The sequence below is a fragment of the Eptesicus fuscus genome, chromosome 13 (genome assembly GCF_027574615.1).
Source record: "Eptesicus fuscus isolate TK198812 chromosome 13, DD_ASM_mEF_20220401, whole genome shotgun sequence".
NCBI lineage: Eukaryota > Metazoa > Chordata > Mammalia > Chiroptera > Vespertilionidae > Eptesicus > Eptesicus fuscus.
The window spans coordinates 63,820,740-63,838,154 of NC_072485.1; the positions used below are offsets into that span (position 1 = coordinate 63,820,740).

At 35.5% G+C, this 17,415-nt stretch overlaps 1 protein-coding gene across 1 annotated transcript in view; it reads right to left on the reverse strand.

Moving 5' to 3' along the window:
- Nucleotides 1-158: 158 nt before the first annotated feature.
- Nucleotides 159-17,415, reverse strand: part of CCDC73 (coiled-coil domain containing 73) — a 60,927-nt gene continuing 43,670 nt past the window's right edge. Inside the window, 5 exon segments of the mRNA XM_054725641.1 lie at nucleotides 159-468; nucleotides 5,391-5,524; nucleotides 7,624-9,120; nucleotides 10,014-10,212; nucleotides 12,792-13,076. Coding sequence (XP_054581616.1) covers nucleotides 253-468; nucleotides 5,391-5,524; nucleotides 7,624-9,120; nucleotides 10,014-10,212; nucleotides 12,792-13,076 — 2,331 coding nt within the window. The 3' untranslated portion in view covers nucleotides 159-252.

The window sequence follows — 17,415 nt, forward strand, 5'->3', positions numbered from 1 at the left end:
TTGAAGGTGCAATAGGAGCTTTGATGAAAGGTATATGGAGGAAAGACCAATTTAAGGGGTATTAGATGCTAACAGCAAACTTTGCAATATCAGCTATCTTAACTGAAGCATTTTATGGGCAAAAACATAGCAGTATACTTCATTATATCAGAAAAAAATTGGAAAAGTGAGTACATCTGTAAAGCTTTAAATGTAACAGTCATTTTGCTCTAATCGAAACCACATCAGTACTCTAATTCACCACTGAAAGTATTAATCTGTTTTTGTCAACATCTCTTCTGCTTTTCTTTTTTTAGATTGGTTGTCATTTTCTAAGCTTAGGAACTTTTCACTTTCTTTTATTTGATTTGTTACCAGGTTCTGCCAGCCACCTTCACCAAAAGAAGACACAGTTAAATCAGTAGTATCTTTAATCTTGAGAGCCTGAAAATGGCTTTGTAGATTTGATTTCAGAGACTCTGTTTTCACCTAGGAAAGACCAAACTTGTTTTACCACTTAAGTTATTACTCATTTTCTAAACACTCAACAAATAAGTTTAAAGAATATCCTTAAGCTTTTGCAATTATGAGCACGTGATAAAGCCACCATTTTCTTGGCTTTTTTCCAACTATTACCTTTTGGCACCAAAAAACTATAAAATGTGAATTTGTAGGCTTATGTAGTAGCTTTTCAAGATCTCTTAATATAGTCCAGGAACACCACAAACATTTTCTAAAAGGTCTTGAGCTTACATTGAAAGAAAAGATATTTAAAACAGGCAGATAAAAATCTGTTTTGTCTTCTACTCCTTTCCTTTCCCAAACATGTCTATGTTTTGTATCTTCTATCAAAACAAGGGTAAATTTTAAAATGCTAACAGAAGTAAACTACCATTTAAAAACTGCCTTTTACTTCATGTTTCCTCTCATGCTTCAGAGCACCATTTTTGGAGACACAGGAAAGAGCAATGCAGTATTTGGAAGTTGGCATGTTTTCCAAAGCACTACATTGGGTCATACTTACAATATTGTGCTAAAAATGTTGTTCATTTCTATTTTTTCCCCCTGATAATACAATACTGGAAATTTGGAAAATAGAGAAAAGTATAAAGTAACTAAAAATCAGTAGTAAACCACTATCCAGAGATTTATCAACATTTTGGTACTATTTGCTCTAGGCTTTTTTTCTATTTTTAGTATAATCAATAATTTTCTAGAATTTTATATCTTTGCTTTTCCCACTGAGCTGCTTCCCTAGGTCATTAAAATTTCTCATAAACTACTGTCAGGGGCTGCAAAATATTCCCTTTTATGCATGTGTTGTAATTTATCTCTTAATCGAATATTTAACTTATCCCTATCAAATAAATTTGAGTTAATTCCTTAAAAAAAAACAAAACACCACCTTTGATGGTCTTCTTAGATTACCAGATAAAACTTGTTAAAAGGGAATGTTATAATAATTTAGAATAGGGAATAGGGTAAGAACTACATTAAAATTATCCAAGATTTCAACCACCATTAAACAATTCGATGTAAATATTCTGGTCCCTTATGTATAAATACACTATTTAAAAATTTGAATCACATATTTTCTATGCTGCATTAAAAACATTTTTAGCATTTCCCTGTATTCAAGTCTTTTAGGAACATGGCTCCATTTTATTCCATGTTCCATAATCTATACTAATAAAAGGGTAATATGCTAATTAGACCAGACATCATCTGGACGACTTTCCTGCCAAAGCCATGGTGGCGGGGCTCAGGCAGAGGTGGTTAGGGGTGATCAGGCCGGCAGGGGAGAGCAGTTAGGGGGGGTGGGGATCAGGCTGGCGGGAGAGCAGTTGGGTTCAGGCCAGCAGGCAGGTGAGCGGTTAGGAGCCACTGGTCCCAGATTACAAGAGGGATGTCTGACTGCCTGGGATAGGGCCTAAACCATCAGTCAGACATCCCCCTAGGGGTCCCAGATTGGGGGCTGAGGAACCCCCCATCCCCCGCCAGTGCACGAATTTTGTGCACCAGGCCTTTAGTTTAATATATTGTTGGAACATTTAAGGTTTTGAAAAATGTTTCTTTTTATACATTAGGCTGTGATGAATGTCATTTGCTCATAAATCTTTGAATATTGCTTTACATTAAAATCTTTTCCAATTGCACTGATAAAAGTGGCATATTCAAAACATTGTCATTTTCAAAGTGAGATTACATAGTAAATTTTTATAGGCTCTTAACTGTTTACATTTAATCTCAGTTCCCTATGGACTGCTCTTCTTGGTCCTGAGGAATTCAGCCATCTGTCCCCTCAAAGTACAAGTTATTTAACTTTTGTGAGCCTTAGTTTTCTCATCAGCTCCTTTTAGATATAAAATGCTGTTGTAAAAAGTAACTGATGCCCTGGCTGGTATGACTCGGAGCAATGTTCTATACACCAAAAAGTCACGGGGTTCGATTCCCAGTCAGGGCGGGTACTCAGGTTGTGGGTTTGAGCTCTGGTCAGGGCAAGTTCAGTAGGCAACTAATTGACATTCACTCGCACATCAATGTTTCACTCTCTAAAATCAAAGTATGTCCTTGAGTAAGGATTTTTTAAAAAAGAGTAAGTGGTAACAGGAAAAAATGGGTAAATGTGTATTTCTGATAATGTCTCTCATATGAGTAAGTTCACCACACTTCATTTAGCTTAGCCAAAATGAATGTACACAGTCACCCATGCAATACTGATACATAGAAATATATCAAATTGAAATCTAGGTTGCTGCTGATTTTGAAGTTAAATGATTGATGCCTTATGATTTAATGGTCCTGTTTTGCCATCAAAATACTGGATGCATTTTGGTGCATTTGACATCAAGTGCAAATCAGCCCATTTTCCAAAATTCTGATACTTTGACTTTTTATCTTGATGATGGGAAGGAGAGAGACAATTACACATATCTGCTTTAGTTTCCCTAAACTAGCTACTTGGTGGGAGGGGCAGAAGCAGAGATTGCCTGTAGAGAGAAACAAGATTTTAACAAAACTTGTCTTACTTAGCTTAACTAGGGTTTTGCAGCCTATAGCAATAATTCTAGTTCTATATGTAGCCACATATCATTGCTCTTTCCTATCTCCTTTTAAAAATACTTCCTCTTTCTGTTTGACTCAAAGATCTGGTTACTAGTCCTTGGGTTGCATTTTAAAATTTAACTTCACTGAACCTAATTCATTATATAAAATGAATTGTTTACGCGGCCCCTATTTCTCATCCTCATTCCTAGGTATGACCAAGATTGCAGCAGGCTACTAACCTAACCCTCTCCAAGTACCAAAAGGGAGGATTAGCTTATAATATATACCTAAAATTTTACAGGCTAGAGTGCATAAAAATACGTTGAAAAATAGGAATAACTTTTATTCCCTTTTTGGCTATAAGTCTTCATAAAATTAGTCTTCATTTAGAACAACGGTAGGCAACCTTTCTGTAGAGCCAGAAATAAATATTTTTGGCTTTGTTGGCCAAGTGACTTCCCTCAGTGACAATGCTTAATTGTCCTTGCTACACAAAAGTAGCCATAGACAATAGTTAATGGGTGTGGCTGTGCTCTAATAAAATTGTACTTAACTAAAATGAAGGGGTGAGGGCTGCATTTGGCCCACCAGTTGTCACCTGACAGCCCTATTTAGAAACGTAAAATATTAAGGAGCAAGTAAACAGGCTTCATAAAGAGACGAGATCTGTCTGGTTTAATGCAAGGATAATAGCATTTTCAGTAGTCTAGGCAAAAGAATAGGTCTGCTTTTAAATGTGTCCCACGTTAGATCTTGATTGGTAATCAAGCTTCAGTGGGGACAGTGGTACTTAGCATAGTGCTTGACACCTAGTAAAATCTAGAAAATGTCTCTAGCCATTGAGCTCAGTTTTTTTTTTACATGCACTAGTATTTTGAGAAGAAACATTTTTTTCTATTATGAAAGTTGAGAAAGTAGATAGCATTTGACTAAAAGCCAAGAGACCTACTTTAAGTCCGTCAGGTAGTGCTTTGGAATTATTTCACATTTGTGTCACTGCTTCCTCATTTGTAAAATAGATGTGCCTTACAGGACTGCTTTGGGAATATTTTTTTGAAAAAGTTTTAATTCTATAAATTCTTAAAAACATTAATTGCAAGAAAAGCATTAGGATTAGACACAAAGAACTACTGGGTTAATTATACAAATGGGCTTGAAAGGGAGACATGAAATTCCCATTGTACCTTTGAAAAGAGGACAATTATAATAAATGTTAAGTATTCAACCTAATTAGAAATTGGTTTCTAGCTTTTCCTTTCTGCTTTGATTTCACTGACTTACCTAGTTGGCCAACGATTTCCCAATGCCAGATTTACCATATTTTAAAGATACACACTTGGACACATCAAGCTGAAATGATTTCTGCTGACACAATGGTGAAAAGATGAATCCTGATTTCAGTTTTAACCCTCCCAGAAGAAAAGTTTATACTACCTCAGTGGGGGTCTCTCATACTTAAAAAGGAGAATGAAATTTATTGTGAAAACCTGTTATATGTTAAGGCGTTAATACTGTAATTTTCATCTTCGATGTGCTGAAGAGAAAGTTAATGTGCATCTGTAAAATTTAAAACAGTATAGTAGCTTTAAAAGCTCACTATGCAATTATTTAAATAAGCAACCTTTCCTAACATTTATATGTTATCTTTTAGCAGTTATAATTGTGGGGTTTTTTTAGACTTTGAATAACATAGCCTTTTTTGCACTAAAGTTTTGTACACCAAGATAAGCAACTTATAAATTTTACCAAAAAAAAATGTCTTTTGTAGTTAGTTGCTTTTCACATGACAAATAGACTCCTGGAGCCATATAATCTCTACAAATCTTTTGTTTAATGTTTACATTCATACTTGATATATATTGAGGAACATTTGATCCTTTCATATTCTGTGTTCTAACTGAAATAATTTAAAATAAATTTCTTCCTTCACAACAGTTTCCCAAATGTAAGTAACATTAAGCCCTACTAAAAATAGCTGAATTTATTCACTTATTATTTAAGGCATGTTTAATTAGAATAAAATTTTAAATGCTCAAACGTGAACAGTTGTATTTTAAGTTTAAATAAATGTACCAGTGTCACTATTCCTACGTTTAGGTGACTGAAATATAGAAGTACCATAATACACTACCTCACACTCTCCTTCCTCAAGCAGGCTGGATTATATCTATTTGATTTATACACTGTGACTTTTTCCTGCTGTTTTCCATCAACCTTAATTGTGAAAAATGGTGCCATGCTGCCCTCTTGATATTATTTTGGAGATCAGTTAGGTCTTAAAGCATCCAGATGCATACAGTTCTACACATATCTGTAGAATTAGCTCACTAAGGTCTGCTTGGCAATATTTTTAATTGACTTACATGTTCTGTGGGAAAAGAAGAATCATAAAAAGTCTTTGCAGTTGCATTCCTCTCTTCACTGGGCTCTCCCTTGGGATCTGGATGGATAGTGGAGTTATTCAAAGTGTCAGCAACTCTGTTAATGCTGGTAGTATCTGCTTGACAAAGAGGAAATGGCAACAACTGAATTTTATTCTCCAGGCACTCATTAGTGGCTGAACTTGTTTTACTCTGATTCTATGCTTTTATATTTTAAAAGTAACAATTTCTATTTTCTTTTTACTTTGATCTTTTATAGTTTTCATAGACTTTGCTCTTACATTAAACATTTCATTTTAGAAAATTAAGTTTTATTATTGCTACTTTCTAAAACCTGATTTCACATTAAAATGAATGAAATGGTATAAACATCTTATAAAACAAAATGTTATCCTTATTCCCCAGTTACTACATTGCCTGTACATGTAAACATTTATATAGTGAACATCTTACCAATTCAGATTAAAAGAAATTGGCTATAAGTAAGAAACCCAACAAAGGGCTGTCTAGTATTTAATAAACAGATAAAAGTAATGTAGAGAAACATGCCTACTTCGAAGTTTAAAAAATATTTAAACTTTTATGAGTTTGAGGACTTTACAAGTTGAATTTTTATAGAATTTCAGACATCTCCCCCTGAAATTTAATTTAGAAGAACAGAACTGTGATAAAATGGTCAATCAACCTTAGACCAGATCCTTGACTAATAGCACTTGACTAACCATAGCACTTGACTGATAAGATTAATGGAATCTGAAGTTAATACATTTTATTAGGAAAAAATAGATTTTGTGAAATGAGGTTTTTCAGTGCTTTGGTGTTTTCTATTTTTTTTCCTATATCTCCATTCATGCTAGTAAGCAAGAAGTACTTATTTTGCTTTTAGTTCCCAGTTTTTCTCTCAAGTTTTCTCTTTCCTTTTAAAAGAAGCCTGTTAAAGTCAGGGCCACGCAAAGCTGTCCTTGTGATCCCATTTCTTTTAATGGGTCTAACTGCATATTCTTAAATAGGCAAAGTCCCTTAAAATCTAAATCTTTAACAATGTAAACAACTTTGATTAAGAAACTGCAAATGACAAAGTAAACCTTTTCCTCATGATCATACTTCTTAAACTATTTCTCATCTCCAAGTTACATTTATATAGCATCTACACGTTAATACGAAAAATTTCGAATACTCCCAATTACAGAGTATGAATCTCAAGTACCCATTACCCAGCTTCAATATCCATCAATATTTTTAAAAATATATATTTTATTGATTTTTTACAGAGAGGAAGGGAGAGGGAGAGAGAGTCATCAATCAGATGCCTTCTGCACACCCCCTACTGGGGATGTGCCCGCAACGAAGGTACATGCCCTCGACCAGAATCGAACCTGGGACCCTTGAGTCCGCAGGGCCGACACTCTATCCACTGAGCCAAACCGGTTAGGGCCAATATCCATCAATATTCATATGACTTTCCCCCTATTTTTCTATTGTGTATTTTTAAAGCAAAATTTGGACATTGTTATTTCATGTGGTAGTTTTAATACAATAGTCTGAGATATTTAGCATTTTAGTGTATTAGTAATATAGGTACATAATGTTAAGGGGTTCAATTTAAGGTGTTTCAATGACATAGCAATGATATGAAATGTAATCATGCTATACCTTGAGATTGTCAAACAAAAGCTGGATTTGTGGTGCTGGTGAAGGGACAGATAAAATAGAAAAATGAAGGAAAGAGGGAGAAAACTGGGGGAAGAAAGTGACAAAAGGTGGTTCTGAGGGAGAGAGGTGGTGATTTTTCTGGGTGTGTGTGTGTGTGTGTGTGTGTGTGTGTAAGGGATAAACATGGGCTCTGGAAGAAGCCTTATCAACTCGGCATTTGCTCTAGAAAATAAAGACCTCAGATGAAGTAGCAGTTCCTAATTTAAAATTAGTCGCCTGGACCTGTGGTTGTTTTTGTTATTTTCTGTCCTTGATTCTTTTTTTTTAAATTTCCAAAATGCAATTGTGCCTCAGTATATGTTGACAAAACTGGTTCAGATTTAGGTGAAAAATCCACTTTCATCTAAATAAAGCCTTTACTTTTACTATATAGGGAGTATTTTAGGTTTAGGAAAAAAATAAATACATGTTTTCATTTTTCACATAATCTGGAGAATTTTTACTAAGAATACTAAACAGAAATAACAAATTTTAAAAGTAAACATAAAGCTTGTTTTCTTACCTGGCCCAATATCCTTCCTGACATCATCCACACACACATTTTTACAAAGCGTCATAGAAACAGTCTTTTCATTTTCTGAGGGACCTATTGGTCTCTCGTTCAGCAACAAGGGAATGCCAGAAATTGAAGTGCTCACTGTTTGACTTTCATTTTGATTTACTGTTGACCAAGAACTGGGGTCTAAAAAATTCACATATACTGGAGTTTTCTCAGTTTTTTTATCCGAAGTTGAAAGATCAAAGGCTGACTTTCCACTTCTGTTTACTAAATCTCCAGATGGCTTTATGTGAAATGAACATGATTCTTCCAGCTGTCCTTCACTGTAAATTTTTCCTGAAACGATGTCATTTAATGACTCTGTTTTTTCAGTATTATTTAACAATGTATGCTGTCTTTCATTAACATCCACAAACAGGAAAAGGTCATTTTTTGAAGCTTCAGTTAACTGATTCTCATCAACGTGACTCTCTTCATTGGAAAACTGCATTTCTGTGGAAGTTTTCATGTGAACAGCAGTTTTCCTATCTTTGGCTTGTGAAATATGTATATTCTCATTGTTAACTTGAAGATGAGAAATGTTCATACTGTTTTCTAAATCTCCCAAACAGTTCTTAAATGGACTTTGTTTGTCATTCAGATTTTTACATACAGCTCTTTTCCCAGGGCTTGGGTTTGGTTTCACTAACATAGGCATCATATTAACATTTGTATCTGAATTCTTAAGAAATGCTTTCAAATTATCACCGAAAACTGCAGATGAAATGGGGCATTCAAGTGCAACGTCATAGGGAATAGTTAGTCCAGGTTTCTCTGAAGTATCCTTACAGATTTGCTGAACATCTGAAGTTTGTTTAAATGGCGGTGTGCTGCACTCACTTTTTTTATTTACCAGTTGTATTTGTTCTATTTTATACGGGTTATCATCTAATGTAACATTACTTGAGTCATGTAAATTGTATTTTTGACACTGACCAGGATTCTTTTTTATATCCAGAGATGAATCCAAATCTGTTTTGGTTTGGTCACTGTTTGTAATTTTCTTCTTTGTGGCATTTTCTTGAGTCTCTGGAAGCAATCTAAACTGTTGTTCAGAAACATCTTTTTTATGATTTGTACTGTGAGCCATCTCATTTAAGACACTGTTAAATGATATTCTGTTACTTTCAACCTCCAGATGTAAATCTGCATGGTGAACATCGAATCCTTCATTTTTTTCTAGGTGTATGCTCTCTGTTTCCATTGATATATCTGCCTCTAAAAAATAATTATTTGGTGATTTAAATTCTGTAGATTCATTGTCTCTTTCCAAGCCCACCTTGTCTTTTATTTCTGTAGTAGCTGCTTTTCTAAAGTCAGTAACATTCAAGGTTTGTCCTTGACTGATTAATTCTTTTTCTATGCAGAGGGTTTTGCTTATAGAGATTTCACTTTGCTTCTCGTCTTGAGGTACACTAGGATCAATTTCATTCTTGGGAATTTTTTCAATGTGCTGTATATCTGTCATGATGAGAACACAGTAAATTTTTATACACTACAACAAAAGTACTTTTGGTTTAAAACAAGAGATGTTAAGAGTATTATAAAAATGATTTTTATTTCTCTAGTCAAGTCCATATAAACACATAGCTGATTAGATAAAATCAATTTATCCTAACTTTATACTTGTAATTTCTATTACTACTTAGATCCAGAAATTGCTAGCTGGCTTCTTCAATACTATCATCACTTTTTTAATTTACTACCTTGTAAATATATTTTGATTTTGGAATACTTTTGGCCAAGTATATAAAATGTCTACTTAAGACATTAATTTTTATTCATTTGGGTTCCAACCATAGATTTAAAAAATTAGGTATAATTAGTCACAATAATCTGGAATATAAAGTTCATGGCTTGTAAGGCTTTTTTAGTTTGACCATTCTCTCTACAATATCTCCACCAAGTGGTTGTTCAGCCTAGTTTTGAACACTTTCAAAGAATTAATTAGTCAAGGACAAACCTTGCATGTTACTGTCTTTAAACAACTCTTTTTCAAGCTGGATGAATTATTAAATTATTTGAACAGTTTTAGAAAGGTCATTTGATGTAACGTGCTCTAGGTCTTCTGATCATCAGAAGGTTACTGGAAGCCCATAGGTTATTCTCAGCAAAACAGTGAAGGCATAAACCAGAAGGCAAAAAGAAAAGTGATGAAAAGGCAGAAATGTACTTTTCCCCAAAAAATATTGACTGTAAAAGAATAGCACAAAGGGACCCTGTTTTGTTAAGATATATATAAATAACGTATTTCTCCAACTATGTTACAATGTCCTCAAAGCAAAAGCTATAATTGAATCCCCCTAGAAAGCTCAATATACAAATTAGAAAATACCAATATAATTTTAGGTTACCTTCTATAATGATTTCTTCTGTAAGTGGTCCTTCTTTCTTTTCCTCCTCTTCTCTATATTCAGTTTCTAAACAAAAACTCACTGTATTTTCTTCCCTTATTTCTTCCCTTATTTCTTGCCTAGAATTATATTTCTGTATGATGTTTTGTAATTTTCCCATTGATATTTCACTGTTTTCAGTATTTACTTCTGGAAGATTCTAGTGTAAAATGGAAAAGGTTCCTTTAATGTAAAAACAGATTAAAAGTTATAAAACAATGGGGGGGGGGAGAGATGAGTGGAGAGGGGAAAATGGGGGGCATCTGAATACTTTCAACAAAATAAAATTTAAAAAGAAAGTATAAAACATTTAAATTGTGCTGATAAAAGTGGAATTACAAGTAAAGTACAAAAAATTCTGAATAATCAACTGAAGACTAGCTGGAGAGAACCCTGATAGGCGGTGGCGCGGGCTCCCACTGACAGCAGACAAGAAGAAGAAATAAAAGGCATCCAAATTGGAAAGTGGGAAATAAAACTCATTCACAGACGACATGATATTGTACATAGAAAACCCTAAAGGCTCCACCAAAAAACTATATTTAATAAATGAATTTGTTAATGTAGCAGGATTCAAAATCAACACTCAAAAAAACGATGGCTTTTTTTTATACACCAGTAATGAACTCTCAGAAAGAGAAACAAAACAAACAATCCCTTTTACCCTTTGCAATAAATAAAAATAAGATACTTAGGAATAAACTTAACCAATGAAGTAAAAGACTTGTACTTGGAAAAGTACAGGACATTGAAAAAAGAAATAGAGGAAGATATAACAAGTGGAAGAATATACTATGTTCATGAATTTGTAGAATTAGCATCATTAAAATGTCCATACTACCCAATGCAATCTACAGATTCAATGCAAACCCTATTAAAATACCAACAGCATATTTCACATATCTAGAACAAATACTCCAAGAATTTATATGGAACCAAAAAGACCCCAAATAGCTGCAGCAATCTTGAGAAAGAACAAAGTTGGAGAGATCACAATACCAGACATCAAGTTATACTAAAAAGCCACTGTAAATAGAACAGCTTGGTAGTGGCACAAGAACAGGCATATAGGTCAATGGAACAGAACAGAGACCCCAGAAATCGACACAAGCCATTATGCTCAATTAATATTTGACAAAGGTGGCAAAAGCATACAATGGAGTCAAGACTGTCTCTTCAATAATAAATGGTATTGGGAAAATTAGGCAGATACATGCAAAAAGATGAAACTAGACCACCAACTTACTAGTATACCATATACAAGAATAAACACAAAATGGATAAAATAAGTCATGAAACCATAAAAATCCTGGAAGAAACCATAGGTAGCAAAATCTTCAGACATCTCTCATAGCAGTATGTTTACGGATACATCTAGGGCAAAGGAACTAAGGAAAAAATAAACAGATGGGACTACATCAAAATAAAAAGCTTCTACACAGCAAAAGAAACCAACATAAAACTGAAAGGGGAACCCACTTTATGTGAGAAACTGAAAAATCAAGAGTTAGTTATATAACAATTTATACTAAAATCGTCTTCAGTGAATTTTATTAAGTTGGTATTTAGATATAAAGTAGATTAGTAAAAATATATTAATATAGTATTAGAGTAACAGTATAATTAGCACAATAGTCTCAAATACAACCTTACTTTCCCAAAATACAGATTTCACAAACTCATAAATAGTAACTTTCTATTATATTATTCTTGTAAAACAATTGAAAGGCAATGAAATAGATATTAAAATAGAAAAATCAATTTTGGGGTTCACCAATTTTTAAAGTGAATCTTTATATTACACTTTACATCATTTACACTTTTATTACCTACTTCACTAAAATTAACATTTAGTAGCAAACGTGGTTTAAGAAAATAGCCATGTTTGTAACATCAAGTCTTATGATAAAACTAGTGGCCCAGTGCACGAAATTCATGTACATTAAAAGGACTTAGAGGAAATATTTTAATATTGCTATTTGCTCTTTCTCTATAATAGAAGTGTCAGAGATTAAAGAAAATTAAAAAAAAATATATGAAAATCTCCCTCCTGTTAGTCTGGGGTGTGCCGCGGGACCTAGAGTCAAGTACCCACCCATCACCCTCCCACGACTTGAAAATGCAGGAGATCCAGACCCAGCTGGCCCCACCCCCATTAAGTAAGACCCAGACCCGGCCGGCCCCACCCCGTCAAGCCCCTCTGGGTGGGGGGCACAGCCTCAGGTCCCCTGGCCCGGTGCCGGGGTGGAGATGTGGCCTGAGGTCCCCTGTCAAGCCCTGCTGGGTACAGGGTGTGATCTGAGGGCCCCCAGCCTGGTGCCGGGGTGGGGGGCGCAACCTGAGGTCCACTGTCAAGCCCCAGGGGCGGGGGGCAAGGCTTGAGGTCCCTCGCTCCGGCCAGGTACCATGCAGCCTCAGGTCCCCTGCTGTTTGGTTGTGACATTATGGTGTCCCAGCTAATTTGCATATTCCTCTATTATATAGATAAATGTTAACACTATAGAACTCAACTACGATATACATGTTCTAAACATGGCTTTAATACATCTCAACATAACTGCTGAGGAAAGCTAAATAGATCAGCCAATAATAATACCTATATAATTATTTATTTTAATAATTTACTATAATACTATTAATGGTTTTATGAAAAGGTAAATTAATTTTTCTGTTACATATGGGAAGTCATTCAAATTACACACATACACACGTGTGGTTTTTCATGCATAAAAGCAATACAGGAAATTTTATTAAATTTAGCTTTTTAAAAAGCATTCACTTCTTAGAAATATAAGTGCAAGAAGAAAATGTGTCTGAGTATTCCTACATTATTTTTGAATATTTCCTTAGCATTTAATAGTTATTTTAAATGTCTGCAACAATTCAAAATATTTAAGTATTTAATATACCTACATGCTTTTTCCCAGTTCTTTGTGCTTTCTCATGCTCATTTTGAAGATTAAGGAACTTTTCTTCATTTTCTTTTAACTTCTCCCTTTGCAGCTCATTATCTCTTTCAAGGGTCTGCAATAAAATTAATTATCCAAAAAATAATCAATACCACATTAATGAATTTTGATGTGTTTTATGTTGCTTGGACTTTGCTTCTAACATGCTGCAAGTGCCATACAGATCAGTGATAATGTGCTATCTCAACAATAATTTTCATAAATTAACAGAAAGGTGCTTATAGTTTAGTTAACAGGAAAGAGGGGGAGGTTATGAAAAAGAAATGACTATAAAAGGATATAAAAACATTGCCATTATTCAGTTTCACCACATAAGTTTTAATGTACTGAAAAAGTAATATAAACTACAGCATTGAAAAATATGAAATGTAGCATAATCCAGCATATAACACTACTAAAAATTTTTAACTACCACAGAACATTTTTCCATATCTGTTTATTTTAGAAAGTAACTGGCTAGAGAGCCCTTAAATACAATTTTAATTTTTAAATTCAAATTAACACATTTTAAGTAGAGTTTTAATATTTACTCTATTAACCTATTACTTTATAAAATAACATAATATAAACACCATCACACTACCCTCTCTCCCCCCAGAAAAACCTTTAAAGACTAAAACCACTACTAAGTGTTTTCTAAGACACGGGTTTTAAAGCTATTAGTGTCAGTGTCATCAATATTATTAGGTTTCTCTAATGTCTGCTGATAAACCAAATGAACCTCTGTAAAAAGACCAATAGTAAGAACTCTACCTACATGTCTACTATATCTGAAATTTTTAAGTTCATTTGTTGATTATTATTAAAGCTATGTACATTCAGGGTAAACATTTCCAGCCACACAAAGAAAAGGTAAGGTTTTCCATTCTCCTCCTGAGAGGTAACCACTCAGGCAGTTTCTTGTGTACCCTTCCAGAAATTGTATATAAGCATAAAGAATATAGTACTATACATACCGTGTTATTCTGCATCTGTTTTGAAAAAATTAATATGTCTTAATGTGTCTTACTTTCCATATCATTATATATAGACCTATCTCATTTTAAAGGCTTCACAGTGTTTCATCTATATAGAGTTCTCAATTATATCTAAAATGTCAATCTGCAGGCAAAATTCTGGAAACATAATTTTACAATTTTAACATGAAGATTCTCCTCTAGCTCATAAAGAACTAAACATTTAACGAGCTCCTAGTATGTGCCAGATACTCTTTTATGCTTTTATGCTATGGTAGTGAAAATTTACTGTTCTATTGAAAGTTATACTCTATCAGGAGATTATTTGGTACTAGAGGCCCGGTGCATGAAAATTCATGCACTCGGGGGGGGGGGGGGCGGGGGTCCCTCAGCCCAACCTGTGCCCTCTTGCAGTCCGGGAGCCCTTAGGGGATATCCAACTGACAGCTTAGGGCAGGCCTAAGCCGCAGTCTGGCCTCCCTCTGCCAGAGGCAACTGGGTGGGTGATCAGGGGACGGCTCTGGCCCATAAGTGGCTGGCCCCACCCCTTGCTGCTGCAGCCCGCTGACCCCCCACTCCCCCGCACGATTGCCATCCCCTCCCTCTGCCCATTGGCACTTGCCTTGGCTGGCCTGGAGCTGCCTGTTCACTGGCCCCACCCCCTGCCAACCGGTTGTTCTGCCATTTGGTCAATTTGGACATTACACTTTTATTATATAGCATTGTTTGCATCTAGATTAACAATCTAAAACCCTAGCTGAAAAAATGGATATTGTAGAAAGTCAAAATAAAACCACCTGTTAATATTTTAACATACCCAAAACTGAGTAAATTATCCTGGTTAATACTATGACTATGGCAGCAAACTAAGTAAATTATTCTTATTAACACTATACCTATAGCAGTATAACTATACTTATATCTGACTAAACTATAGTTAAATCATAGTATAAAATATTCTCCATCATGAGAAATTATTTCTCTATGCTCCAAACTGTACAATAAAAATAGACAGAGAGCAGCATGACTGCAGAGCGCTGAAACACAGTAGGCCATTACGAAGAGTAATGATCCCTTTTAGTACAGGTGGAATTAGAATGCTCGACAAAACACTTGAGATATCTATGCAGCATAATCCTCAGCAACAGTTCTACATCAATATTTTCCTATGCTATATAGCAGAGGTTCTCCAGCACCAGTTTGCAAACAAGCACTGATTGCAAACAAGCACGGCAAAATTTCACTAGTCCATGGCAAAAAATGTCAATTGGAGGGCATCATATGTCTTTTCTTGTAATAGACTATCCTTTTACCTGAGATTATATTCTTACTATAGTTTTAGTGTTAAAAATGTTCTCTTTCATAAAATGAATAAGATAATAGATGGTATTTTTAATGTCCTTACTTATCCAAATAAAAAGCTGACAATTCTAGCCTGTTTTTGCCAATACTTTGATATTTTACTATATGAAATCTAGTTTCTCTATATATTATCAAGGCACAGGTAATAATGGTGCTAGTTAAAGAGAGGCATTTGGAGTACCCAAGGTTTTAGTAGTGTCGTTAAAAGATCCTGGAACCATAGTTACAGTCATCATGAACTCAAAGAAACACGTGACTATATATATCTGTAACTACTCTAGGCTCTGTAGAATTCAATAATACATAAACATTGGATTTAGAAAGCATGGAAAGCAATTTAAAAGTTGTGGTTTTCATATAACAGATCTAACAAAAGTGGCAGCTCTCACAGGTCTAGGAAAAATACTAACAATGTAACGTAGAAATAGTGCCGGAATAGAATCAGGACAAATATTTAATCCTGGGTTTGCCACTAATTATGAGACTTTGAACTACATGCTTATACTTTCTGGATCTCTAGCTCATCATGAAATGATGATTAGACTAGCTAATCTCTAATATTTTGTTCATCCTAAAAACTGAGGTTTCAACTCATTTAAATGTATTAAAGACAAGTCTGATAACTGCTACTCATAAAGAATGTGGATAAACTACATCACATATTTCTTGGGAGGAGGTTCAACATATCAGAGAAATGGTTCCAAATTATCCATCTGTAGGGTAGGTGGAGAAGGTATTGGGGAATACTTGCTTATGCCTGGACTTTCAGAGAAATGATTTCTACTTGTCTTTTATTGGAGTAGGTGAAGAGGTTAAGAGGAGGAAGAGGTTTGACTCAAGCACACCTCTTCCTCTTCTAGGTCTAACTCCTATAAAAGCAAGAGAAATAAAGAAGGCAAAACTTTCTTTGCATGACTAGTCAAAAAACATCAATGATGAGGAGGTAAATCTTGCACTGCTCAGGTTAGGTTTGGTTCCATTCAATGGTGATGGATTCAGCATAATTTGTGAGGCCCGGTACAAAATGGGGAAAAAAAAAAAGCAGGGGAAAAAGTGCTATTACAGATATTACAAAAGTTTTTTCTTTCTTCATGGTCTGTACCTCCTCCCTTCCTCTCTTATCCCCATCAACCTATCATGGGGCTTTTTATTTTCTATTTAATGCCATGGTCCCCCGGGCAGAAGGATACTCACAGGGCAAATGCAGATCCTCACAGATGCCTAAAGGCCTTGCCACTTTACTCAGCATAAGTATAAGCTACCAGTTACTGAGTTCTACCTTCTGCAAGTGGTATGTCCTGGCTGTGGGTGATGGAAGTCCATCTCCTGTCTCATGGGCCCTTTGCCCAACCCATGGCAGATGGGTAACCCTCAAGGGATTGCAACTGCCAGGCAGAGATGCACCTCAGTACCTGAACTGGGAACTCATTTCCTGCCAAGTCACCTATCTAACATGCCGAATGCCAAGATATTACCACCCAGGATACAGAATGCTGCAGGCCACATGTACTCCACTCAGACCCTCTCTCCTGCATCTGGGCTTCCAGCAGGGGTATAGGACAACAGTAGAATACAGGCCTCTCACCACCAATGTGAGCTAGTTGCAACAGCAGTCTCGAGACAGGAGCAGGGAGGATGAGGCCAAGCAGGGCCCAGGGTGCAGAAGGGTAGAAGAGCCAGCAGCCAGGAAGTGGTCCTGGGAGGCAGTGGGAAACAGGAGAACACCTGAGCTGAGGCTCCAAGCCCCCAGTGCTATTATCAGACTTAATTTACAAAATATAAATTCAAAGATAAAAATTCATAAAGATTTCAAGACAGGAACCATAGAACACTACACCTGAAGCACAAGGCCCTTCTGAGACTGGGTCCCTATGCAACTGCATTGGTTACATACCCATGAGGCTGGCCCTGGCTTCTGCTGATGGTGGTCTTTACACAGGAGGTGATTGTAGTTTTCTTAGGAAATGTTCAGCATCACCCTGGATTCCCAAGAATTCCTTTAGAGTGGCATAAATCCTTCTACTGGCCATGCCAGTGGAACAGATGCCCAGCTCTTCCTAAGCTGTACATCCCACA